This window comes from Manis javanica, chromosome 8 (assembly GCF_040802235.1).
Source record: "Manis javanica isolate MJ-LG chromosome 8, MJ_LKY, whole genome shotgun sequence".
Taxonomy (NCBI): domain Eukaryota; kingdom Metazoa; phylum Chordata; class Mammalia; order Pholidota; family Manidae; genus Manis; species Manis javanica.
In genome coordinates, this window is record NC_133163.1 from 113,087,617 (window position 1) to 113,113,341 (window position 25,725).

Sequence of the window (25,725 nt, forward strand, 5' to 3'; positions counted from 1 at the left end):
TCCTGTGACCCACTAGTAAATTACATTTGTGTACATATATCCTTACTGTATCTTAGGCTTTAATCTCTCCTACAAGTTCATCTAGAGATGACTGGTTTCAGTGGGAACTAAACTAAAATCAGGTGGCTTTTCAAAACTGAAGGAACAATACAGCAGCCGACTCACAGTCCAAGAAGGGACTAGCGGTTACCAAAGGGAAGGGGATGGAGAGGGAGAGATAAGGAGATTAATGGGCATTATGAGTCGCACACTGCCTGGGAGGGCAGTATATCACAGAGAAGACGAGTAGTGACTCTATACTTACTACGCTGATGGACAGTGACTGCAAGGGGTGGGGGTGGGGGGACTTTGTAATAGGGGAGAATGTAGTAACCACAATGTTGCTTCATGTGAAACCTTCATAAGATTGTATATCAATGATACCTTAATAAAAAAAATCAGATGGCTTTTTATGAGATCGCTATACTGTACAAGAGCACAATAGTATAGATAGGAAGGAAATATATATGTAATGAAGTAATTGGCAATGTCTGTGGCAAAAGGGAGATGTGGGTTTTGGTTTTGCCCTTTTCTTTGTTGTCTGTGTCTCTGCAGTGATTTTTCTTGTTTTTTAAGATCTAGAGACTGGATCACTGTCTCTAACAGATTTGGTGTAACATTTAAGCATGTACAATAAGGACTCTTTAAACCTTATTAGCATAGAAAAGTCCCAGTAGAAGCCTTGTTTGCTGATGTAAATCTAAGTGTTGGCAGCAGTTTCTTTCCCTGAGGGTGACCCCAATGTTGGGATGGAGCTTTTGTGTGGCAAATTCAGAGGATCCGGTTGATCGGCCATTTACTTGGTTCTGTTGGGTCAGAAAAGACTTGTTTCAGAGGAACAAAATCCCTCAGATATTTTAAGGAAATAATTTCATAAAAGATCCTTTAAGTTAGGTCATTTAACTTATTTGGCCAAGGCGTCTGACTTCAAAGCCCTACAATACCACACCATGGCTTTGGAAGCTGGCTTTCCAGCTTTCTGTTCCTGCACTGCAGCATCCACTGCTCTGTTCACAACCGCACCCAGTGGGGGCCCCACCCTACCCTCGTTTGTGGCTGATCATAGAGCTTCTGACAAAGGCCAGGGACTGACTATATTTTCACCACGTGCCTATTAGGCTACGCGTGACCGGGTTTTATTCTGCGAGGCTGACATGGGTGTGGTGAAAAATTGTGTCACAGTAAGTTAAGTAAGGATGAAAAGACAAGTTGTATTTACAAGCAGCATTAGATGTTGTGTTATATGTTCCTCTGTTTGTCAGGGTGGGGGTTGGGTAACATCCATGCAGCTGGGCTTCAGTGAACAATTTAGCCAAGGCCACAAAGTAAGCCAGGATCAGAGCTTGAATTCCGGACTCCAGTGTGCTGTCCTGGTCACTAGAATGTGCCCCATCAGCATTTAAAAGGATAAAGGTCATCAGCTGAGAGGGAGAACTACATTTGGACAGGTTCTTTTAAAAATTATCTGTGTATTCACATGCCTGTGTGGGTATCATGTGCTTTGGGGTGGGGCATTTCAGTAAGGTCATGGTGTTAGAAATTAACCCTGAAATGTGTGCATTTATTTTAGGTCTGTGATCACTTGGGCAGCACTTACAGCACTAATAATGATTTGCTGCTCATTGAACTGGCTGACTGATGGTCCTGTCTTTCCCTAAACGTCTGAGGGAGCACCTGAGGGAAGCACTAAAAGTCACTTTCCAGGTTTGTTTTTAATGGTATCACTTTATTCAAAGTATCTCTTTGTTTTCAGAGTAAGCCCCAGTCTCCAAAGAGAATTGATTCCCTTTCCATCAGCAATGGCTCCCAAGAAAATGGGATCCATGAGGAACAAGACCAAGAGCCACGGGATCTCTTTGCAGGCAAGTATGGGCTCAAAATGTATTCTAGGAATCTTCTGAGCTGCTGAGTTAAAGTAAAAAACAACAACAACAATACATATATACTGTGTATTGGAAACATAACTATGTAGGGATACTATTGTGGAGGATTCCAAAACAGATGAAATGCAGTCCCTGCCATCAGGATTCTTACAGGTTTAGGGAGTAGACATAAAACATAGTTATTTAAGAATGTGAGTTAGACTGTTAAACAATAATATAAGCATGGCCAGAGGAATGATAAAAATACTAACTCTTAAGGGGTTTGAGATCAGATGAAAGCAGTGGCTTTTGATTTTTGTGACCAAGTCTCATAGTAACAGTTATATTTTGTTTCATAATCCAAAATACGTACATGCTTACATAAAACCAAAACAAGTTTTATTAAATGATTTGTCCTTACTATTTTTAATACAATATGACATTTTCGATTTTTTTTTTTAATGCTGTTTGTAACCCATTGAATTGATTCTTCACAATTCACCAATGAGCCACAATCTGCAGTTTGAAAAACACTAGTATAGAGTGGGGCTTCTTAATCTCAACACTATTAGCATAAACATCTTGGGCCCAATAATGTATTGTTGGGGAGGATGGCCCTATTCTCAGCAGGGGGTGATTTCACATTCTAGAAGACATTTGGCAAAGGCTGGAGACATTTGTGATTGTCACACCTGAGAGTGTTACTGGTGTCTGGTGGGTAGAGGCTATGGATGCTGCTAACACCCCACATACACAGGACAACCCCTTACAACAAAGAATTATCCAGCCCAGAATGTTGGTAGTGCCCTCATGGAGAAACTCTCGTCTAGAGTAATCTGGGAAGGCTTCCTGGAAGAAATAGAATTTATGTAGGAGAAAAGGAGAAAGGGTACAAATGACTGGGCAGGAAGTACAAGGTACATTTGAGGGATAGTCAGTAAACTAGGTGGGCCAAAGTGGGGGTTCTTAGATATGCCATGGAAGATGAGGCTGGAAATGTAGTTTAGGAGGATTTTAGATGTCAATAATTATAGTTCGAATTTTCATCAGAGTACAATTAAGAACCATTGGCAGTTTTGAATACGGAAAGCAGTTTGGGCAAAGTAATGTTTTAGGAAGACTGATCTAGTGGAATTATATAAAATGAATTGCAGCAGACAGACTGGAGACTTCAGAAGGTAATTACAGATTAGTTCAAGGTTGAAGTGTCAAAGACTGAAAACAAGGTGATGGGAGTAGGGAGGGAAAAGTGAAATGCTTTCAAAAGAGAAATCAGCAAAATCTGGTGTTAGTGATTGAATGTCATGGGTGTCCAAAAATGGGGTTTGAAGACAGGGTGAAAGATTTCAAGTCCTTGGATTGAGAAGAAAATTGTGCAGTTTTTGAGAAGTGCATTCTAAAGAAGAAACTGGCTTTGGGGGGAAAAGTGAGTTTGGGTTTTAGATATTGTAAATTTGAAATGCAAAGGGAAATGCCCAGTCACCTCACTCCAGTTAGAATGACCACTATCCAAAAGACAAGAAATAGTAAGTGTTGGTAAGGATGTAGAGAAAAAGGAACCCTCTTAAAATGTTGGTTGGAATGTAAATTGGTGCAGCCACTGTGGAAAGCAGTATGGAGGTTCCTCAAAAAACTAAAGATAGAAAAACAATTTGACCCAGTAATTCCACTTCTAGGAATTTACCCAAGGGAAACAAAATACCTGATTCAAAAAGATATCTGCACCCCTATGTTTATTGACATGCTATTTACTATAGCCAAGATACAGAAGATATCTTGGCTAAAGATGTGGTGCATGTACATAATGGAATATTATTCATCCATTAAAGCAAGCCTGCGATTTGTGACAACATGGAAGGGCCCAGGGGGTATTATGCTCAGTGAAATAAGTCAGAGAAAGACAAAAGACAATTACCATACGATTTCACTTATTGAAATATAAAAACAAAATGAACAAAATAGAAGTAGATTCACAGACACTGAGAAGTGACTGGTGGTTAGCCTGTGGGAGGGGTTGGGGTGGGTGAGTGGGAAGGCTGAGGAGGATAAAGAGGCACAAAAATTCTCAGTCGTAATATGAGTTGGTCACAGGGATGGTAGTACAGCATGGAGAATGGTTGTAACATCTTCCTATGTTGACGGAGAGTAACTGCACTATCTATTGGGGTGAGGATTTAATAATGTGGGTAACTGGTGAACCACTGTGTTTCATACTTGAAAGCAATATAAGATTATATATCTACAACATTTCAATTAAAAAAAAAACGGGCAATGCCCAGAAGGTGGTTTGAACTGTGGTGCTCTACCTGGGGATACAGGGAAGAACTGGGGATCCGGGAAGCATCCTCCTAAGGTGGTAGTTGGAACTGCCATGTGAGAGTGGTGAGGAAAGGGAGAGAAGAGAGGGTGGAGGGTAAGACCTTGGGAAGACTCTTATATTAGAACTCGGGTAGGAAATTTGAAAGACATGGAAGGGAAGAAGAGTTGAGAAGAAGGGCTATAAAGATATAGAAATTTTCCATTTAATCTCTGAAACTTAAATTACACTATTCATTCTGGTAGTGGTTATTTTTTGGATAAAGTATCTGGAGGAGATATGCAAATAACAGATTATCTTTAGTTATATAGCAGGTTGAAAAGAAGGTTTTTCTCTCTTTAGGACCTTAACAGCTATATGATATTTCCTTATAAGGAGCCCAGAAATCTTAGTGTGACCAAGTTACCATGGTTGGGTTTTATGTACATGAACATGTAGAAGATCTTTATTAAGGGACATATTTATTACTAATGAGAATTCTGATATATCATTCCCCTACTGTCTCCATAAGCAGCCAGTACCTGCCTTACTACTAAGAAAGGAACATAACAATCTAGAAAGGAATGCCTACAATGAGACGTCAAGGTTAGGATTTCAGCAGCCTCTCAGATGTTTTAGATATTGATTGTGGAAATTCAAATGTTCTGATTTTACTTTCCACATGATTAGTTTAGTAATAATCACAGTCTCTGATGGAATCCAAAGACTTTTCCATTACTCTTAAGAGTACAGAGGAAAAAAAGCATTTTCTAATTTTTGGCATCTTTGTCACATGAATTTCAGTAGAAAATGCACGGCTCTTCAAAAGGCTTTTAGTAGCATTCCCAGTAAGCCAAAGGTTTTTTTTTTTTTTTTAATTAAGGTACCATTGATATACAATCTTAATGAAGGTTTCACATGAGTAACATTATGGTTTCAACATTCACCCATATTATCAAATCCCACCCCCCCACCCCATTGTAGTCACTGTCCATCAGTGTAGTAAGATGCTGTGGAGTCATTACTTGTTTTCTCTGTTAAGCCACAGGTTTTAAATGAGAAGTACATTCTATTTCATTTCCAGACACATTTTATTAACTAATTTACATGGGCTTACATGTGAACATCTGAAACATCTTCAGCTGGTTGCGTGCTTCAAAGAATCCTACCATCCTTAGGTGTTCATTATGTATATTTTTGTTCTGTTTTACACTCCCACACCAGGGTCAGATTATGTTACCACCTCTTTTCTTTTTCTCATAGGGACTGGATTCCAACATTGTGACAAGCTTGCTTATAGACATGATTCACACTTAATGCTTAGGACATTGATGTAGCACTTGACTATGTCTTATGGATATCTGTCTCTGGTTTCATTTAGCTCCAAATGCAAGTCTAGAAAAGAAAAAGAAACAGTTTTCTTTGAATTCTCTATGACTAAAATTAAATTGAAATCCAAATAGATATTTGTGTTTTTCTTTATTAAAAAGAAAAAAAATCTAGGCTGTTTAGATTTTAAACTTCCATCTCCATTGCTCTGAGTTGAAAGTGCATTCTTTCCATGTGCCTGAAAAAAATTAATGCTTAAAAGTATGTTAATGCACTTTTAAAAGTCCTTCCCTTCTCTAGAACACTTAGGGAAGTTGTTGTTCTTCTCAACTGAGATTTGTCAGATATACAAAGGCAGCTGTTAAGCACTATTGTTTTAAATATTTTGATTAGAAAGATTTTCAGATGTCACACATGTATTATGTCCCTTTGACAGCATATATTAAGCATAACTTAATCTTTACAAGATGATCTGAAACTATAATTGTGAAAAATTCTTAAATTGTGCTAAAACAACAGAGCCATCCTGAGGTGTGGCGACCAGTGCCTTCTCCCACGTGTTACTGTGTCTGGCCCTGGGTCCTCTTTTCCTAGCTTACGGGTTTTCTGACTTCCTTTGATGTCATTTTTTGCTGTCAGTATACCTGCCTCTTCTGTCACATTGTCTTGTAAAGCAGACAACTGAATTATTCTTCTTTTACAAACAATTATAACATAGTAAATAGGGTTCATGTAAGGCTTTATAAGTATATTCCTAAGAATAAAATAAATGTCACACTTAATTCAGCTGTGTAGTGTTTTTGTTTGATCCTTACCTAAATTCTAGGTAGGAGAGAGTAGCCAAGTAGTTGTATTTGGAAATGAGAGAGGTTGCTCTACTAAGCTTGTGCTAGATGAACACTTATCTACCATACTCCCCTTTTTCCATGTAAAAATTTCTTGGCTTTTACTCTCTTAGTCTAAGAAATTTAGTATTGAGAGTCGTTGCTATCATTTTTGCCTCTTAGCCTGTAGAACTGAAGTTTAAGCCATCAGAGACCCATTACTGACCTTTGTTATAAAATATCGATTGTTTTTAGATGCCACAGTGGAGCTATCCCTGGACAGCACACAAAATAATCAGAAGGCTCCTGCCAAAACGCTCATTTCTCTTCCTCCGCAGGAAGCCACAAATTCTTCTAAGCCCCAACCAAGCTATGAAGAGGTGAGAATTTGTGCTGTTCGTCTTGTTTCTTTGGGAGTTTTAGGACTGTGCTGCCAGTCTGAAGTTGAGTTGAGTATGAACCTTGGGAAAATATTTATGATTCTTGAAGAAGACCTTTATGGTTAATGAACAGCCGGAATCCAATAAAGAACTCTTTCTTGGGCAAAATATCTATTGCCCAGAAGATATTACAGAGGCTTTCAGTGGTCACCAATGATATTTAGTGTCTGAAGCTCCCATATTCAAGAGTGTAGTCTCTCCTCAGCCTGACAGGGGCAAGTCTTCCAAAATCTTATCATTATTCATTATGGTCAAATAAGGTTTCAAGAAAACAAACATAATGAATACCTTTGAGTGGGCTACAGCATAAAACTATGGACGTTGGTTCATTGAGGGGGGTTGGGAATGGGCAGAGCTGAACACTGAAATGTAGGATGTATCTTAATGATATTATACTGTTAGAAGGTTAATGGAGGGTAAAGTTTATAGCCTTTTTTATACAAATTCCTGTGATTTATCTTAAAAGCTAGAAGAAGAAGAACAGGATGACCAATTTGATTTGACAGTTGGTGTAACTGATCCTGAGAAGATAGGTAAGTGTACTTGGGGCTCCTGGCGCTAGTAGGATGTGACTGTGAAACCATACTTAGCTGATTTCTAGATGGTTACCACCAGGGTTGAACTAGCCAGTATGAAGTGTTTCATCATATCTTTCCTGTAAAATTAAACTCCTTGCTATACCTCTAAGGCCAAAAACAGCAGTTACCCAGTACTTTATTTAGGCTTTTCTTGACTTTAGGAAGAAAAAACAGAAGCATCAAATATTATGAGAATCTCTTTTTGAAAATCCACATGTTGCCTTTTCCTACAGAGTTGATGAGACAATATTATTCTCTTTTGAGATCATAAGTTCTATTTAAGCACCTTAAAGAAACACCTTGTAAAATTTGGGGCTACTGAATTTATTTTTCCCTCACAAAGTTTAGAATTCTTGTTATATATCATTTATCATGTACTCTTGATATCCTATTGAGGTAGGGAAGTCTGCATTTCTCTTTCATTGGTAAAGACTGAAGGACCCAGGTTGAATTTTAGTCAAATTGAAATTAGATTTTCAAAAAGCACAATACTTAACTCTGGCAAGAACTTGGAGCTTCTGAATAGCCTTCCTGTGTCCCAAACTTATGAAAACTATTAGTGAGCAGAGAGCAACAGGCCTCAAGTTGCCTTGTGCCAGGGATAGTCCTGACAGAAGAGGTGGTAAAGACCTTGTTCTAACCAGGGGCAGTGGGTATATGGTTAAGAGAAAAATGTAATCTCCAACTTTTAGTCTATGCTGAACTAGGAGCAGGAATTTATAAAGTCTAGTTAGACTTCATGCCAAAGTGGTTTGTTGTTAAACTCTCCCTGGATGTTGCACTGGTAGGATGTGTATGAACATCTTACACTGTTTGTTCCCTTATCCAGGAGTAGAGGCAGTTGAGGACCAATAAGTAAAATATGGCTTTACTGTAAGGTCACAATGTGGACCAGAATTTTGGATCACATGTTTAGGATTCTGTCTTCCCTCTCTATTTATGCGTATTCTGTAAGCACATTGATTTTAAACTAGTTCCTAGCTGCTTTAAATCCTTGGTAGAGTAAGATAAATTATAAGTAATACTAATTGTTTTAATATTTAAAAATCATGATGTTTGAACCAGGAGAAGGGAAGGAGTGTATTCATCTCCTGGGGCTTCTGTAACAAAGTACCACAAATGGGGTGACTTTAAACAACAGAAATAGGTTCTCTCAGAGTTCTGGATGCCCGAAGTCTGGAATCGTGGTGTCAGCAAGGCCATGCCCCCCTCTGCAGGCACTAGGGAAGGACTGTTGGTGCGTCTTCCCTGGCTTCTGGCGGTCTCACGTGTTCCGTAGTTTGCACGTGCATCACTCCACCCTCTGCCTTCATTGTTATGTGGTATCTCCCAGGGTATCTTCACATTATCTTCCCTCTAGGTGTCTGTCTCTATGTCAGGACTTCCCTTTTTTATAAGAACACCAGTCATACTGAATTAGGGCCCACACTGACCTCATTTTCACTTGATTGCTTCTATTAAGACCCTGTTCCAAATAAGGGCACATTCTGAGGTACTGGGAGTTAGGACTTTGAACATGTCTTTCAGGGGGACACAATTCAACCCATAACACTAATTTAAACATCCCATGGATCAGATTTATTTAAACACATCACTTTTGGTGGTAAGCCTTCTTCCACTTACACCATAGTCTGTAGTCTTCGTCATGGTGATGCCAAGAACTGGGCTGCTTAGAGCATTTTCATATTTAAGGCCTGATCTTTATAACAACACATTCTGTTGATGTGGGCTGTTTATTCAACATGTGCTTCTCATCCCCACACACATCTAAATAAATTAGAATCCTACTTCTACTGGGATGTGCTTTTTAGAGCCTTGGTAGTTTGCATATGTCATCTTCAATTACTTAGGATATTATTTAGGAAATTAATATAAATTTAAAGCTGCTATATGACCCATTTCCATATTTTATGAGAGCTCTGTATGTACAGAGCATGTAAAAAGTATGTCTCTTCTCTCACACTGCCTCAGTAAAAGCAGCTGGTACACAGGCAGAATGTCTGATCCTTCTTTGCTACTATGTTTTATGTGTGTTTGTGCTTAACTTGCCTGAAATGCAGTCTCTGAATGATGAGGCTGACTCTTTGGACATTTGACCATGACCATTCAACTGTGAATGAGATTTTAAATGTTCTTCCTATAAAGTACATCTAGATTGTTTTTTCTGTTAGTGGTAAGCATCCTTAGTAGTAGTCCCCTCAGCTCTCACCCCAAGACTAGTTCAGAAGCTTAAGCCACTAGGAATTGTTGACCTAGATATTCCTGTTTGGTGTGGGAAAGAATTGAGGGGTGGGGAGGAAAGGAACAAAACCAACCCAAAACACCAGAGTCCAGTGCCAGTGCAGTGTCTGGCTAGAGTCTAATGTGTGTGTTTTCAGTGCTCAGGGCATCAGTGGTGCCTTTATGTCCATGAGTGGTCTGGGTCAGGACACAACCACAGAGGAAAACAGTAGCTTGTATCCCAAATTGTTTACAGTCAAAGGCTTTTTCAGAAGAAGAATTCCTCCAGGGAAGAGAGCTTTGTGTGATATCAGGCAGCCAAAATGTCTTCCTGCCAGGCCCTTTGCTCTGGGTGAACATGCTAGATGAGAGAGGTCAGTGTCCCCCAGCACCCGTGGAGGGGGCTGTGACAGTATTTCTGAAAGAGCAAATCGAGCCCAGGGCTAGCTAGGGTAGAACTACTTGTTTCCTTTTACATCAGTTGCTTCCTTCTCCTCCTCCTTTACACAGCAAGAGAATTGTTTGGTTTTAGACAGATGTGTGTAACGAGCCCAAATACTGGCATGATAACAACCAACGGATTGTCAGTATGCACTGCTGCTTTGTGGAGGGTATAAATGGAGCCTGGCTTTGGAACAGGGGACTGACTTTCTTGTCTCACTCAAACTGGGGCCCAGCCAGCATCCATGGGGACATGACATGTACCACAGAGGCCTTGGGGCAAAGTAGGAGCTGGATTGTAGGATAGTATATACAGCTTGAGATAAAACAAAGTATCCCTTCTTACACAGGGCCCCGGTGGCTTCGGATTCCTGGTTAAGTGTCAGCAAGATACAGCATTGCTTTGGTTTACAGAATAACCCTCTCCTGCTTTCTTGTTCTCCCATAGGGGATGGTATGAATGCCTACGTAGCCTACAGAGTTACAACACAGGTAAGTTTCAGTGACCCTGTTGATGACCACTTTAAGAGACGTGGGTGACTATACCAAGAAAGCCATCATTCAGATTATTTCTTTGTAAGTTTTGTTAAGACACGTGGTGTATCTGATATAATCTTGTCCCTTTTAGGAACTATGTGTTTTAGAGCTAGTTTGGCAGATTGTCCTAAGCTGTATCACTTGTTTCAGAATCATTGGTTCTTCTGAGGTTTCCTATGTGGAGCTTCTTTTAATACTTTCCCTAACCTTTTACCCCTCAGATCTGGTCTTCCTTTTTTATATAATATTAATGCATACAAAACTTACACAATGTTGTATGCAGGTTAAGAAGCATAAAAAATGAAGCCCTGAACCTACCACCAGTCTTAAGATGAGTACCACTGAATCCACCTGTGTGTCTCTCCCTGTCATATCCCTGCCTCACACCTTAGAGGTGACCACTCTCCTGAGTTGTCTCTCATTTCCTTATAAAAAGTCTTCACATTATGTATCTCTATAAACAATATACTATTTTGCTTTGTTCTTGAGTTTCATAAAAATGGTATCATGCTGAAAATAGTGCTTTCTTTACTAGCATTGTTTCTCAGGTCCATCCATGTGTGTGTAGCTGTAGTTAGTCCATTGTGTGATTATAGCATAATATATTTATCTGTTTTCCTGTTGTGACTGTTTGGCATGTTTCCACTTTTTATAATTATGAACTTTGCACATTCTTGCACATGTCTTCTAGCGTACACGGAAGAGTTTCTGTAGGGTATATATCCAGAAGTAGTTCACCTCTGGGTCATAGGAAATGCAGATATTGAAGAAAAGGAACACAACTTTTTTAAAGTCTTTGTACCAATTTATACCTCATCAGAAGTGTGTAAAAGTTCCCATTGATATGCTTCCTTGCCAACAATTGGCAAGGCCAACCTCTTAAATTTTGCCTATCTGGTGAGTATTATGATCTGTCATTATGATATAGGCCTACTAGTCTTTTCTACTAAAAGTCTCCTTTACACTGTCTCTACTCCTTGTTGGCCTGCCTCCTGTGAGTTCTAGATCCTATGACCCTTTACAGGTTAAAGCGTCTACAGTGTAGACAGTTCATCTGATCCTCTCCCTTAAAAACACTGTGTAGTCAGGTGTTTTTTTTTTAGTTTAGCTGCTTAATTCCAGCAGCTAATACCCTTAATAAGTCAGTACAAGATGAATGGGTTAATAGGTGACTATAGAATTCTAGCTTTAGACTTGCACATCTGTTTCTTTAGAGCAGGGGTTCTTAACCTGGGAGTGAAACTATATTTGAGTTTAATTAGTTGCCTTTGTAATCCAAATATGCATTTAAAATCATTATTTTGAGAAGGGCTCTGTAGACTCCCAGCCAGCCAGAGGGGACTATAGCTCAAAAAAGTTTAAGAATCGCAGCATTGAAGAGTTATTTACCAGGTGGCTGAAGGACAGGGTGTGGAAAATAGATTGCTTTGATGTCAGCCAGATAACTCAAGATACTCATGCATCCCTTTTTTGGAATTAAATTGCCTTGTGTTTTTTCTATTCCCAAGACGAGCTTACCAATGTTCAGAAATAAACAGTTTGCAGTGAAAAGAAGATTTAGTGACTTTCTGGGTCTTTATGAAAAGCTTTCAGAGAAACACTCTCAGAATGGCTTCATTGTCCCTCCTCCACCTGAGAAGAGCCTAATAGGTAAGCCAGTGGTCTTTAATTCTGCCTGGATTTTTTTTTCTTTTGCATTGTTTCTGCAGTATACTTTCTGCTTAGTATATGGGACTACTTCTATTAACACTGTGGAATCTTGTGGTTAGAAAAGAATTATTATAGCATTTCCTATAAATCTCATCAGGTCTACAAAGACTCACCATTTTTTGGCATCTTTTCTTTCCTTGGGTGCAGTAGAAGGCTCTGGTTTTACTTCCACAGCTTTGTGTATAGTGTGTGTATATATTGATATCCAGGCATCTTAAATGACTGCTGTTCCCTCCAGATTCAAATGTACTAAATTGGGTGGGGGGGGGGGCAGGGGAGGACATGGGGGAGGGAGGATGGAGAGCCTTCAGTCGTTGTTTCAGAGGCCCACGGCTCTCTTTTAGAAAACATACACTCTACCAGTTCCAGAGTTTAGAACCTTCAGCACTTTGAATCTAGTTTAAACAAGGACTTTCATGAAAAGAACCTGTTGTCCATCCCTGTTCATGACACAGAAGTGGCTTGTGTTCATAGTGTTGTTCTCATTGCCTTTGCTCCTGTGGGCTTTTTTTTCTTAACAGGTTTATCCTTTTCATGATGATTTATGGTTGTTCTTGATTTTTAAATTCCTTTCCAGGAATGACAAAAGTAAAAGTTGGGAAGGAAGATTCTTCTTCTGCAGAATTTCTTGAGAAACGGAGGGCTGCTCTAGAAAGGTAAGTATCAGACAACCGTTTTCCTGAATAACAGAACAGGTAAGAGGGTAAAACTTAGGCTAAATTACGAGACATTCACTAGAGTTAGTAGAGATGAATCTTGAGTGAGTGGATTAAAGATTCACACCTCCGTATTATCTGTAACCTCTCCTAAGTATCTTACCTTCCCACCTTAGAAACAGACCATCTTCTTTTCTTCCCCATCCTGAGTGAGCAGGCAATCATATTCTCCTTCTTGGACAATCAGATATGAATGACTGTCAGGTATCTTTCTGACCAGTTATTTTTCTTCCCTTTTTGAAAATGTGAGGAACATGAACTTGAATGTGCTTACAGAGTCATACTTCAGTCCCTTATATGAGGACATTTTAAAGTCATGAAAGATAACTGTACCCCTGCCAGCACCTAAGACACAAAACCTTGTGAGGCCAGCTTGACTAATCGGATAACTGCTTACCCTGTAGGTACCTTCAGAGGATTGTGAATCATCCTACCATGTTACAGGACCCTGATGTCAGGGAGTTCTTGGAAAAAGAAGAGGTACAGCTGAACTGAATTTAAAAATTTATACAAACTGAATTTTATAATTTCTTCCTGCCCCTGCTGAAATGAAACTAGTTCGTTCAACAAATAATTGAGTACTTACCATGCATATAGCCACTTAGTACCAGACTATTTTCTAGTTTATAAGCTCCCAAGAGTGGCAAGTATTTTTCATCCTTTGATTAAACAAGTTCTGCCTGTAGTCAAAAGCAACTGGGTGTGGAGGTCAAACTGCAACCTAGTTTTATCTTACTAGATCAACACAGTGATCTATCTGGAAAGTCCTTGGCATGTCTTTCAAAGATTACTGCTTGGCTCAAATTGAATGCTTATTTTGTGTCAGGAGCTGGGGGGGTGTTGGTTCAAAAGCAATTAGCACAGACCACGGAACTGCCATGTAGCAAAAGTGTTGATCCCAGCGGACAGTCTTTTTGCAGGCTATGTGTAGGCTATTCATGATTGTGAGAAATTGGAGCCAGCCCAATTGCTAACAATTGAAGAATAAAGTAAAACATACCCAAACAACAAATACTTTAGTCTTGTCATAAATAGGAAGTATACAGAAAGTATATATATTCGTTTGAAGTATATCTTAAGAGAATTAAAAAGTGAAACATGAAACAGCATATAAATGCAGCTGTAGAAACATGTTAGTCATTACAAATTAAAAGGAACACTAGAATAAAACAGTGTTACAGGAAAGAAAACTAGAAGGAAGAAAATGACAGAGTAGGACTCTCCTTTTATATTTATTTTTCCATTTTAAAATTTTTCTTAAATTCACATATACTGTATCTTGCTCTAATAGAGAAAATAGTACTTAGTCTGTGTTTGTTGCCCCCCAACTCCAGTGAAATTTTTTAATAAAAATTTTTCTGTCTAATGCTTTAAGTCTGTTAAGTCTTCCTCTGGGATTCCTAAATCCATTTCACCCCCTCATCCCTACTTCATACCACTGAAACAGGGCTTAGCTAGCGATACCTTTGGGCTGGGTCATTCTTTGTTGTAGGGGGCTCTCCTGCTTTGTAAGTTTAGCAGCATCCTTGGCCTCTGTCCACTAGATGCCAGGTGTCCTTCCTTCCCAGTTTGAACAACCAAAATTATCTCCAGACATGGCCAGATGGCCCCTATAGGGCAAAATGGCCCCTAGTTGAGAACTATTGCCTGAGAGTCATAAGCACTAAAACCTATTTTCACCATGGTCCGCTATATATATTGCAGATGCTTCCATATCCCTTCCATGCCTTAAGAAAGTGGTGATAAGACTGAAGCAATCAAATTATTTCTAAATATTTGGTATGCATGGTTTAACTCGATCATCCCTGAAAGTAGCCTTAGTCTGAATAAAAAATGCTCCTGTCCTTGGACCTTTGTTCACTTAGGAAAATCCAAACAGGATCACAGCACAACTTCCGAGTCTCTCAAGACCTTAAATTTTGCTGTGTGCAGAGTATGCTAATCCAAAGGAACTTTTGACTTTCAACAAAAACACCCTGGTATTTAGGCAGCTCATGCCAGAGTGGGCAATCTCAACATGAGGTCAACTAGCCACATAAAACTTACACTCTACTCTCTTTCTTCACACAATATCAGAAGCTGAAAATTTTGCTGATTCTGTTTAACATGGTCTTTTGATTTTTCTTTCTGTATATATACACTTGTTAACGGATTTACCTAATTGCCTTTGAAAAAGATCTACTGTTTAATTTGTTTGGCAAGTTTTGTGCCTACCATCTGATGGATACTAATTCTTCTGAACCTAAAATAGGGGCAGCAGATAACTTGCCATCCCCACCTTCTTGGTTTTGTAGCTGCCACGTGCCGTGGGCACCCAGACACTGAGTGGTGCTGGTCTTCTCAAGATGTTCAACAAAGCCACAGACGCGGTCAGCAAAATGACCATCAAGATGAATGAATCTGATATTGTGAGTAGCCCTGTGCCTCTCAGCTTCTCCTACCTCCTCAGGCTTATGGGTCAGAGGCCCTGAGGAGTCCTGAGCTTTCAGAGATTAGAGACGTTCTTTGTAAAATAATTCTGTCCATTTAACAACTACTAAGGAAAGACTGTACTCTCCATGTATAGGAGTAACCTCCATTAAAGCTCTGGGCTTGTGTGTTTCAGTGGTTTGAGGAGAAGCTCCAGGAAGTAGAGTGTGAGGAGCAGCGCTTACGGAAACTGCATGCTGTTGTAGAAACTCTAGTCAACCATAGGAAAGGTAACAACCCCTGGAATGCACTTGGAGCTGAGGGAAACTGATGTCTCCAGTTAGCTGGAGATGGGAGGGCATGCTGTTGCCAAGCCTCTCAGCCATTCAAGTTGTAATTCTGAGCCCACCTTGGTCCCTGATGTTCTGCTCGAAAAGATATGCCCTGCATCTCCTAGCAGGAAACGACTCAGCCACTGTGGGCACTGTACTGTCTACCTGGGAAGGTGCAGGGAAGCTGTCCCAGATACAGCTTGATCTGGGTATGGGCTTCTGTTGGTATGAGTTGAGTTGGTGGCTTATATCCAAAGTGATGTCACATGTTTTAGCTACATGGTCAAATGGGCAATATGTAGATGCAGGGAAACCATATATGTCTCCTAACCATTCTTCAGGTTTCTTTGGTGAGATATGCATAAGAGTTAGTGAAATTTGCCAAGTTTGAATGCTTTCCTTCTCTGCCTTAAACATGCTGAGAATCAGAAGTCTAAACAGGCAGAAAAAAATTAGACTGAGGCCTGTGTAACAGTTGGCAAAATATGGCCCAGCGCATGGCCCAGATCCAGCCCTGGGCCTATTGCTGTGAACTAGGAGTGGTTTTTACATTTTTAAACAATGAATGGAAAAAAAAAAGTGGGAGTGAGGCCATGTGTGGCCCACAAAGCTTAAACTGTCTGGCCCTTCACAGAAAAAGGTGGTCCTGCTCTAGAACATGCAAGACTATGCAGTGTGCACATGCATTCATTCTGTCCCCTACAGACGGGCTACTTACCATGAGCTTTACGACAAATCAGAGTCATTCCTGTGGCCTGTTGGTGTAAACTTGTCCCTGGTTCCCCAGGAGTACTGGAGCTGCTGCTTCCTGGTAGGCCTAACCTACTGAGACTTAAGACAGGCAGCAGGTGCCTTTCCCTGCTCCTGTGACCAAGCTGCATTCCCCTCACTTTCTGAATACATTTGGCTGTATACAGTTTGTACATAGTTGTAGAGCCCACCGTTGCCAGATATGCATGGGGTGGCATTGCTGCGTGCCATGTAATGCCAGCCGACTTGTCTCTTCCCTGTGAGATCAGAGCCCTCTGCTGTCCTCCTCCTTCCAGAGCTAGCACTGAACACAGCCCAGTTTGCAAAGAGTCTAGCCATGCTCGGGAGCTCTGAGGACAACACAGCATTGTCACGGGCACTCTCCCAACTGGCTGAGGTAGAAGAAAAAATTGAGCAGCTCCACCAGGAACAGGCCACCAATGACTTCTTCCTCCTTGCCGAGCTCCTGAGTGACTACATTCGCCTCTTGGCCATAGTCCGTGTAAGCTTGTTTTCTTTCCTCTTTCTCCTCCCCTTGATTTAATTTGTTTTTCCTTTGCTCTTCCACTTCCCAAGAAAGTTGCATCCTTTATGCTCAAAATAGGTGTAACTTTTCCGACTAAAGGGAGAAGGTATCCTGTGAATCAGGAAGTCCACGTTAACTGTTAGCTAGCTTTCACTGAGTCATTATTAAGGCCCACAGCCAGGTTTTTAAATGCCTTTGGAGACATGGCCACTCGAGTTTCCAAATAGGCCCGTCCTTACTGTCAAAGCTGGATAGTGTCCTCTGTGCTCCTTTCTTGAAGCAAGGCCGACTGCAGACCTGCTGTCTTGGCCCCTGGAGCAGTCACGTCCTCAGGCCTTTGGTCTTTGCCTCTTTAGCAGTAAGCGGCGGCTGTGCTCTGGCAGGAGCTCTTGCTGGCTTCCACTTGTTCCTTCCATGTGGGCAGTCAGGTAACTCGACGGAACCAGCTTGGTGTTGCATGGTGGATTGTGGCCAGGGGGCTGAATAGGCTTGTCACCAGGGCTCTTTGTGTGCTGTGCTGACCACATTGGTAACCATGCTGCAGCCTGCCTCTTGGGTCAAGCACTTTACCTTTTCTCCTGGTGACCAGGGCAGTCTGGTTTCCTATTACCTTTCAAAGTGGCCAAGGAAGCCTCACTGGGCAATGGTATTAGCTCTCGCATGGCCTGCCTGAGACAGGGAAGAGCCAAGAGGGAGCCTGGCGCCTGCCCTGTAAGGGCCTGAGCCTGCTGCTGATCCAGCTTGGGACCAGGATGTATGAGCCTCTTGAGTCGGACCGGAGGCACCCCGCCTCCCCAGCCTGAGCGCCTCCCCTACCAGGGAGCTCCTGCGTTAAGAGCTGAGCTGCTCCCAGCGCTGATTTCCTCCGAGGGAGAGTCGCTTTGTATCGCCTGTGAGACTGCTCACTGTCCTCTCCCTTTGCTCTTTGGTTTGCAGCAAACTCCAGAGTGATAGAGGCTGGAAAAATAACCTGCTTTGGAATTCTTAGAACTGGTCAGACTGCATGGACTGGGGAGTCATCCAGGGAAGAGCTCTCTCTGGGGAAGCTTTCAGAGAGGAACATTGTTTGGGGTTTCTGGGGAGCACAGCTCTTCGATATGACCCCCCAGGCAGGGTGAGCCTTAAGGACAGGGATGAGGGAGATCCAGCCTAGAGCTCCACGGGCTGGGGCTGGGGCAGCATGCAGAACTTAGAGCACAGAACTGTGAGCTGATCTTTTCTCAGAGGCCCTTCACCTGCCCTTCTCATCATGATGAGCTGGCAGTTCGTTGGAGAGATGAACAGATGTTTCTTTGCTGCTCTTCCCTGAACTCAGACCTGTTAATTAATAGCTATTATTAATAGTTAATGTTAATACCACTGTAAATTAGCTCAGGGGGTTAGGCTTGAGTGTACTTGGATTATGAGGTCACCTTTTACCTAATTCTTTGACACTGAGATGTTAAGAAATTGCAGGTGAGCAGCAGCCACAATACTGAGGAAGATGAATTTGGTGGCATTTCACTCCCTAAGATTCAAGTTTTGATGAAAACCTTGACTGAGGAGGCCTAGAAAACATCCAGGGAATTTTTGCAGGGAGGGGAGTTAAGTGGAGCAGGGCTGGGAGGCTGGCCCAGACACAGATGTTCATCCAGGCTCCCTCTTGAAGCCTCTAAAGCCAGTGGATGTGGGGAGGGTGTGGTTAGGCCAGCAGCTGTCCTCTGGGAATGTTGACTGTGGTCAGGGGCTGGAAACCAGGAAAACTGGCAAGTGGACTTCAGGAGGCTTCTTGGGGGCCTGGAGGGCCTGGAGCGGTTGAGTGTATGTGTGCCATGAAAGCACTGTGTCGCTGTGGTGGCTTCCAGGGTTGATTCAAAGATGTGTTAAGCTACATTCGCCTCTTGGCTTTCAAGTTGTAATTCTCATACTGTTTGGGTTCAGTTTAAAGTTTGCTTCCTTAGGTTCCTCTTCCCTGATAATGTCCCAGGCTAGGCCCCAGTTTCATTATAGTACCTTTCTGTATACTCTGCATACTTGTAATTATTTATTGGTGATTATTAACATAATGTTGGCCTTTTCTGTTAGCTTATAAGCTCCATGAAAGCAAGACTCATGTATTCTAGTTCTTGGCAGACACTCAGGAGGTGTGTAGACCTGTTAATTAACTGGCCTCAGGGAGGCCGTTCAGAAGCCATAGCACTGAGCACCGGCATCAAGTCACCTGCTGTGCCCCAGCCATCTAGGCTTGGGAGTAGCATGAAGCAGCATGGCGCTGGCCATCTGGAGGCTTGGAGAGGACTCTCAGCACCCAAGCTTGTGCCTTTTCCACATTCAGCTTCCAGCTGGGCACTAACTATGGCTGCAGACCTGCCCTCGCTCAGCCCCTCCCTAGCACAGCTGCTGGACAGCCCCGCCCTTCCCTGCCCCACCCAGGAAAGCCAGAGCTCTTGAAGGCCTGGTCGTGCTCTTCCCCAACCCCTGACCCCCACAGGCTGCCTTCGACCAGCGCATGAAGACATGGCAGCGCTGGCAGGATGCCCAAGCCACACTGCAGAAGAAGCGAGAGGCTGAGGCTCGCCTGCTGTGGGCCAGCAAGCCTGACAAGCTGCAGCAGGCTAAGGACGAGATTGTAGAGGTGAGGCCCCCAAGGCAGCCCAGCAGGGGTGTTCTCCTGGGTCCCATCCCACCCAGATGCTTGGAGCCCCATAGAAGGCAAGAGAGATGATTGAGTCTAAAGCATGGTGGCTGCTGGAGTAGCCCCAGAATGAAGCCAGGCTTGCCCTAAGGTCTGGTCCTCCTCTTTTCCCATTCCACCTAGACTTGCCAAGTCAGAGTGTCTGTGGAACGGGTCTTTGGAAGGTTCCAAGGTGATTCAGATATAACCCTTCATGAGAACTGAATTCCGTTCGTGGGGGCTGCCAGCCCTGCTGGTGCGCATGTACACCAGAACTTTCTTAGACACCAGCTTGGCCTGGGCACACGCATCCTTCCAGCCAGCCCTGAAGGCGGCCTTCTGCTGGACCCTGACTTACATGCCGACTCTCCATGTAGTATCTGATCTTACCCAGAGGGACAGGCAGATGTGACCAGTTGTGTTCTCACATAGAGTTGCTACCGTAATATTAAATGGTCCTTTCTTTCCTTTTTCTTCCCAGTGGGAGTCTCGGGTGACTCAGTATGAAAGGGACTTCGAACGGATTTCAACTGTGGTCCGAAAAGAAGTCATACGATTTGAGGTGAAATGGCAGATCCTAATTTCTCATGAGTGTGTGGTGCCTGGTGTAGTGGTGGGGCTGGTTTTGCCCACAGGTATTGCTCAGGGAGACAGACAGGGGTGCCAGTGACTTGGTAGTTGTGAACAAGTGGTGTGGCCTGTGTGTGTGTGCATGTGTGCGCTAGTGTTTGTTCCTGAGGCAAAGTAGCTGTCCTACACTTGTTGCTGGACTAGAGCAGTTAGACAGACAGCTTGCAGCTGTCATGTACCCTCTAGTCCCTTGTCCCCTCTCCTCCACTACCCCCCACCATGCAAGAAAGCCTTGCAAAGCCTTGGCAGGGGCTGTTTGACTGGAAATTGTAGCTATGCCAGCTGCTGGCTCTACTTTCTGAGGCTGTACTTAGCCTTGGTCAGCAATAAACACCACCATCCTATCAAGAGGTGAAAGAGCAACTGTCTGGATGGTCAGTGTAGAATCTTATCTCCTGTAGAAAGAGAAATCCAAGGACTTCAAAAACCACGTGATCAAGTACCTTGAGACACTCCTGTATTCACAGCAGCAGGTACGTACGTTATGCATGATTTTGTCCTCCACTGTCTGCTCCAGAGGTCAGCTGCATACTTATGGTGTTGGTGACAGGACACGGGCTGGCCCTGCTGTAATCAGTAATTGAAAGTAGGCCCTGTTGCCCTAACAGGGAGCAGTCATAGAGTCTTTCACTAAGCAGGATTGCCTTCATCCTGTAGTGAGTTATAAGGACAACCCCAGCTCTCCTCTCTGTGTAACCCTGTGATGCCACCTAACCCTCCTGAGTCTGAGGCCCCAGTCAGTGTGTGGGGCAGTGGCCCCCACTGTGATGTGCTCACTGAGCTGGACAAAGCTGTGATCCCAGTAGGGGAACTTCAGGGCAGAACGTGGACTGTCTTCAGAGATGGCCCTTGCCCCTGATGCTTCCCCCAGGTCTAGAGAGAGGGAAGGCCAGTGTGTCCCAGGGACTGCTCTCAGCCTAGCTGTCTCAGCTCCTCAGGCCTCCCCTGGGGTGGCTGAGGCCCTTGGAGTGCTCTGGCACCGTGCTTGATCCCCTCCCAGGCTCAGTTCTGCCACTAGAAGGGGGAACTTGCTTATTGTCCCCAATTCTTTGCAGCTGGCAAAGTACTGGGAAGCCTTCCTTCCTGAGGCAAAAGCCATCTCCTAATGGACCAAGGACACCAGAGTCCCCCTGCCTGATGCTGCCTTTTTATACACTGTCCTGCACCTCTCCTGGACCCCAGTGACGCACCCTGCCTAGCCTGGACTTCCCTTCCTCCTGGGCCCAATGATCAAGCTAACCCTACTCACTCTAATTACCATTACTTCATTTAGCTTCCATATATATTTTCTTACCTGAGAGAATAGTTTCTTGCTTTAAGCAAAAGACCTACAATAGGTGGTGGGATTATGGGATAGGGGTGGAGTATTGATATAAATATATAAATAGAAATGTATATTTTTCAGGATGTGGTTAGGAACTGGGAATAACGTTTTCTGTTACTCCTGATGGTGCCATGAAAAGATTATGTAATAAAATATTTTAAAATCAGGTCACATGACTCAGAATGGTGGTGCTTTTTGCTTTAGGCTGGGGAGCACTGGGGAAGCAGGTCTGGGTCCTCCTAGCCATGGAGCTCCCTGGGCACGGTGTTTCTCTCCCCAGGAGTCCACGAGCCTTTGCTGCAGTGTCCTGTGGGTCTGGAGTTCCTTACTCTCCACCTCAGCTGCCTGTTCTGAGGGTCTCTTAATCTATGTCATTCTTACTCCTTCTTCTTTAGGGAAGGAATTTTAAAGACACCTCTTATAATAAGAGGAGCAAAACCGATTCTCCTGTGAAAGCGGAGGACTTAATCTTTTATTCCTACCCTGTTTCCCTAAGCTGCCCAGGGCTCTCTGAGTCTTGCCTTCTGATAGCAAAGTTTTCTGAACTTCTTTTTGCCACCCATCAAAAACGATCCTTTCTAGACTGGTTTGTGTTAAAAATGTAAAGCCCTGATAAAGACTTAACACTTTTTCCCCATGGACAACAGAGCCAGGCACTCTGCCTCTCGATAAGATCATCGAGGAGTTCTAAACCCGTTAGAGTTTCCAAGAAGCTTAACTGTCTGTGCCCAGGAGAGAGAGGGCCAGCAAGGGGCCCCTAGGGCTGTCAGCTCACACCGGGAGTGTTCAGAGGGGCCTTTGTGTTGGCCCGGCCGGGAGGCCCAAGCCCTGGATGCACCGTCGCCGGGCGTCCCCTCAGCTGGGCCCACAGCTGCTTAAGCTCCCTGGTCAGAGAGGACTGCAGAGCTGCTCTGTTGGGCAGGGCTGGCAGATGCCTGCTCCGGGGGCCTCCCACTCCCAGCTCCGTGCCCCCCGGGCCCTGCCTCAGACCCTCCAGACCTCCTCTGTTCTCTTTGGTGAGGATGAAGGTTTGGGCCGGGCAGCCCGAGGCAAGAAAATGCAGGAACACGACCGAGTCCCGTGGACCCTTGGCCCTGCCGTTTGCTGACAGGGATTTTTCTCAACAAGTTGATATTTTTGGAAAAAGTCTCTCAGTCTCTCCTTACCTTCCAATGTCCTTATTACCACTTTTGATTTTATGCTTCCAGTCTTCCTTACATGCTTGCTTTGGCGTAGTTGTAATAATACACACTTAAAGTATTTTGTGTCCTGCTTTTATCATTCAACACTGTATAGAAGCATTTTTCTATATTGTTATATAGCTTCACACATTTTATTTCTAAGGCTCTGTAATTGTGAGGCTCTATGGAGTGACTGTACCATGATTCTGACTCATCCCTTTTTGGATTCTTGATTTGTTTGGTTACTTTTAAAATTCTAACATAATTTCAGTCTTAGAGAAAAGTTACAGGAATATCATAAAGAACTCCCGTATATCCTTTACCCAAATTTACCAAGTGTTTACATGTTACCCTATTTACTTCATGATGTATTGTTTGTTTCCTATTTATATGTTGTATTTTCTGAACCATTTAAGTTATGGATATTGGACTCCTTTACCCACAAAACTTAATGCATTTCCTTAAGAGCAAGGACATTCTTTTTAACTAATACCATAAATACAGTTAACAAAATCAGAAAGGTTAGCACTGACATACTACTGTTATCTAACTTGTAGTCCTTATTTACATTTTGTCAGTTGTCTCCATAATGTAACACTAACTATATGTGTCTCTCTTAATCCAGAAGAGTTCCTTAGTCTTTCTTTGCCTTTCAGTAGCCTGGCATATTTTAAGAATAGAGGCCCGGTATTTTGTAGAACGTCCCTCAATCTGGATTGGTCTCATGGTTCCACATGACAAGATTAGGGTTTTGCTATGTGGCAGGAATATCACAGAAGTGATAGTCCTCAGGGCATCCTAAATCAGCATACGATGTCAATTATCCCATTAATGCTGAAGTTAGCTGTGATCACTTGGTCAAGTTGATGTCTACCAGGTTCCTCCATTTAAATTTATGCCTTCCCCTTTGTAATAACCAGTAATTTGTAGGGAGATATTTGGAAATCATGTAAATATTTTGTTCCTTATCCAATGTGATTTTTAACTCTAGCTTTTTACACTTATTGGTTGGCATTCTACTTCTAAGGAAGTGCAGCGCATCTTTTCCCCCTATTTGTTAATCTACTTGTTATCAATATGGATGAATGGATTTCTGATTTACTCAAGGTTGCAAACCATTGCTTTGATGTATTTTGATTCTCAGTCCATCTCAGATTTCTAGCAAACTCATGTGTCTTTTTAACATGTCCCCTTTGTTTTTTGAACACGTCCATACTTTCTGACATAACAAGATGTTCCAGGCTTAACTTGTATCCTTCTTGCCCCAGCCCTGGATCAGCCGTGTCTCCAGGGACACTTGATCCCTTTTAACGGAGAATTTTATTTAGAAACCAAGATCTGGATGCCAAGTGTGCTCATCACTACTGGTTGCTTCCTGGTTTGTGGCAGACAAAGCAAGGAAATGGGGATAGATAAAGGTATAGAAATATTGACAGAGAGGTAGATGCCCTGTCTCCTAGCAGTAGGCAGTGGGCACATCAAGGGAAATGCAAGTGGCTTGGTATCAGATTGGGGGCATGATCACACACAGTGCTGTTGTGACTTGTGAAGCACTTTGAACATTACCCTGGACATGTGGGGAGCTTAAACAGGAAATCACATGGTCACACTTGTGATTCAGACTTATCAGAAGGTGGGAGGCTGGAGGCAAGGAGAGCAGCCAGGCTTGTCCCTCAGGAGGGCAGCAGTAATGGGGCTGGTGCTTGGAGAGGTTCAGGAGGTGGGCGTGGAATTAATGGGCTCTGGTCAACATTTGATGAGTGGCCTGAGGGAGAGGGTAGTAGCTAGCATGACCTGCAGGTTTCTGTCTTAGGTTTCGGGATAGACAGTGAGGCCTTTCAAGACCCCGGCAACATAGGAGGCCAAATAGGTCTAGAGCAGGTGGGAGGGGAACTGGGGACAGTGAGTGTTGACATGTCATATGAGAGGCTCCTCCGAATGGGAAGGGAGGCTGTGGGGGAGACGAGGGTGAAGGGAGACTTTGTTTTACTTAAAGGTGGGTCACACTTAGCATGTTAGGAAAATTCAGAGGAGAGAAGGGGAATAGTCATGAGAGCCGTGTCTGGGAGCAAATGTAAACAAGTAGCAGAGCGCCTCGTGGCTGAGCTGCAGTTAAGAAAGTGGGGGTGAGGGGGAGAAGAGAGTCAAGGTCTCCTGCTCCATAATGTCCTCAGACAGAGATATCTTATTTACCTATTTTGAATCAAGTGGTATGGGGAGAAGTGTTGAGAGGTGTGAAGAAAAGGTGTGGAAATACAGGTAGATTTTCCCTGCTTCCTCCTGACTTATTTCCCCCAAGAATCTCTGGGCCCCCCCCGAGTCCTAAAAATGAGGACTTAGAGCTGGTGGGACCCCAACCTCCAGTGTAAGTATTCCATGACACAAATGAGAGGATAGAAATGAGTGGAAGTGTGGCTTACATATGGGTGTTTGTAACTGAACTTTTGCCAGAAGATTTTCATTCGTAATGCACCTGTAGGTAGGAACCCTAAAGAAAATAAAGAATGCCTTTGCAGATCAAACTTTAAAAAGGGAGAGGAGATAATGAAAATCTGCTAAGGACTGGGGCCAGGAAGTGGTTGAGAGCATGGCAAAGAAAGGAGTATCCTCTGCTGTGTGCTTAGAGCCCACAGGGGATTGAAGACCATGGATATTGAGGGGCATCAGGCCCAATCCTACCTAAAAGATGGTAGGAATTTCCCCACCATATCTCAGCAGCCTAGGAGTAATGGGAAGGAAGGGGAAGATGGTTCCCTCCTGGAGCAAAGAAGGACACACCTTTGCTGAAATTGGCACATGCCTGAACTGAACATTTTGTCTTCAGAGACACTGGCTAAGAATCTCTGTTCCACTTTTGGGTAGAAGCTGGCCTGAACTGAGAGTTAGAAATGGATGAGAACAGTTCATCTGTGTCTTCTGGCCCCCTGG

At 43.1% G+C, this 25,725-nt stretch overlaps 1 protein-coding gene across 5 annotated transcripts in view; it reads left to right on the forward strand.

Annotated features, from left to right (window-relative positions):
- Positions 1-25,725, forward strand: part of SNX1 (sorting nexin 1) — a 46,404-nt gene that overhangs the window by 10,524 nt on the left and 10,155 nt on the right. For 2 of the 5 annotated variants that reach the window (XM_073211954.1, XM_073211955.1), the window contains exons 2-14: positions 1,793-1,901; positions 6,606-6,730; positions 7,257-7,323; positions 10,478-10,521; positions 12,075-12,216; positions 12,854-12,932; positions 13,397-13,472; positions 15,287-15,400; positions 15,577-15,691; positions 16,780-16,985; positions 19,480-19,623; positions 20,144-20,224; positions 20,694-20,765. In XM_073211954.1, the coding sequence (XP_073068055.1) occupies positions 1,793-1,901; positions 6,606-6,730; positions 7,257-7,323; positions 10,478-10,521; positions 12,075-12,216; positions 12,854-12,932; positions 13,397-13,472; positions 15,287-15,400; positions 15,577-15,691; positions 16,780-16,985; positions 19,480-19,623; positions 20,144-20,224; positions 20,694-20,765 (1,374 nt within the window). Of the gene's footprint in view, positions 1-1,792; positions 1,902-6,605; positions 6,731-7,256; positions 7,324-10,477; positions 10,522-12,074; positions 12,217-12,853; positions 12,933-13,396; positions 13,473-15,286; positions 15,401-15,576; positions 15,692-16,779; positions 16,986-19,479; positions 19,624-20,143; positions 20,225-20,693; positions 20,766-21,347; positions 21,786-25,725 lie in introns of those variants that run through there. The other 3 variants (XM_073211956.1, XM_017653272.3, XM_037004159.2) reach the window with 3 other exon arrangements.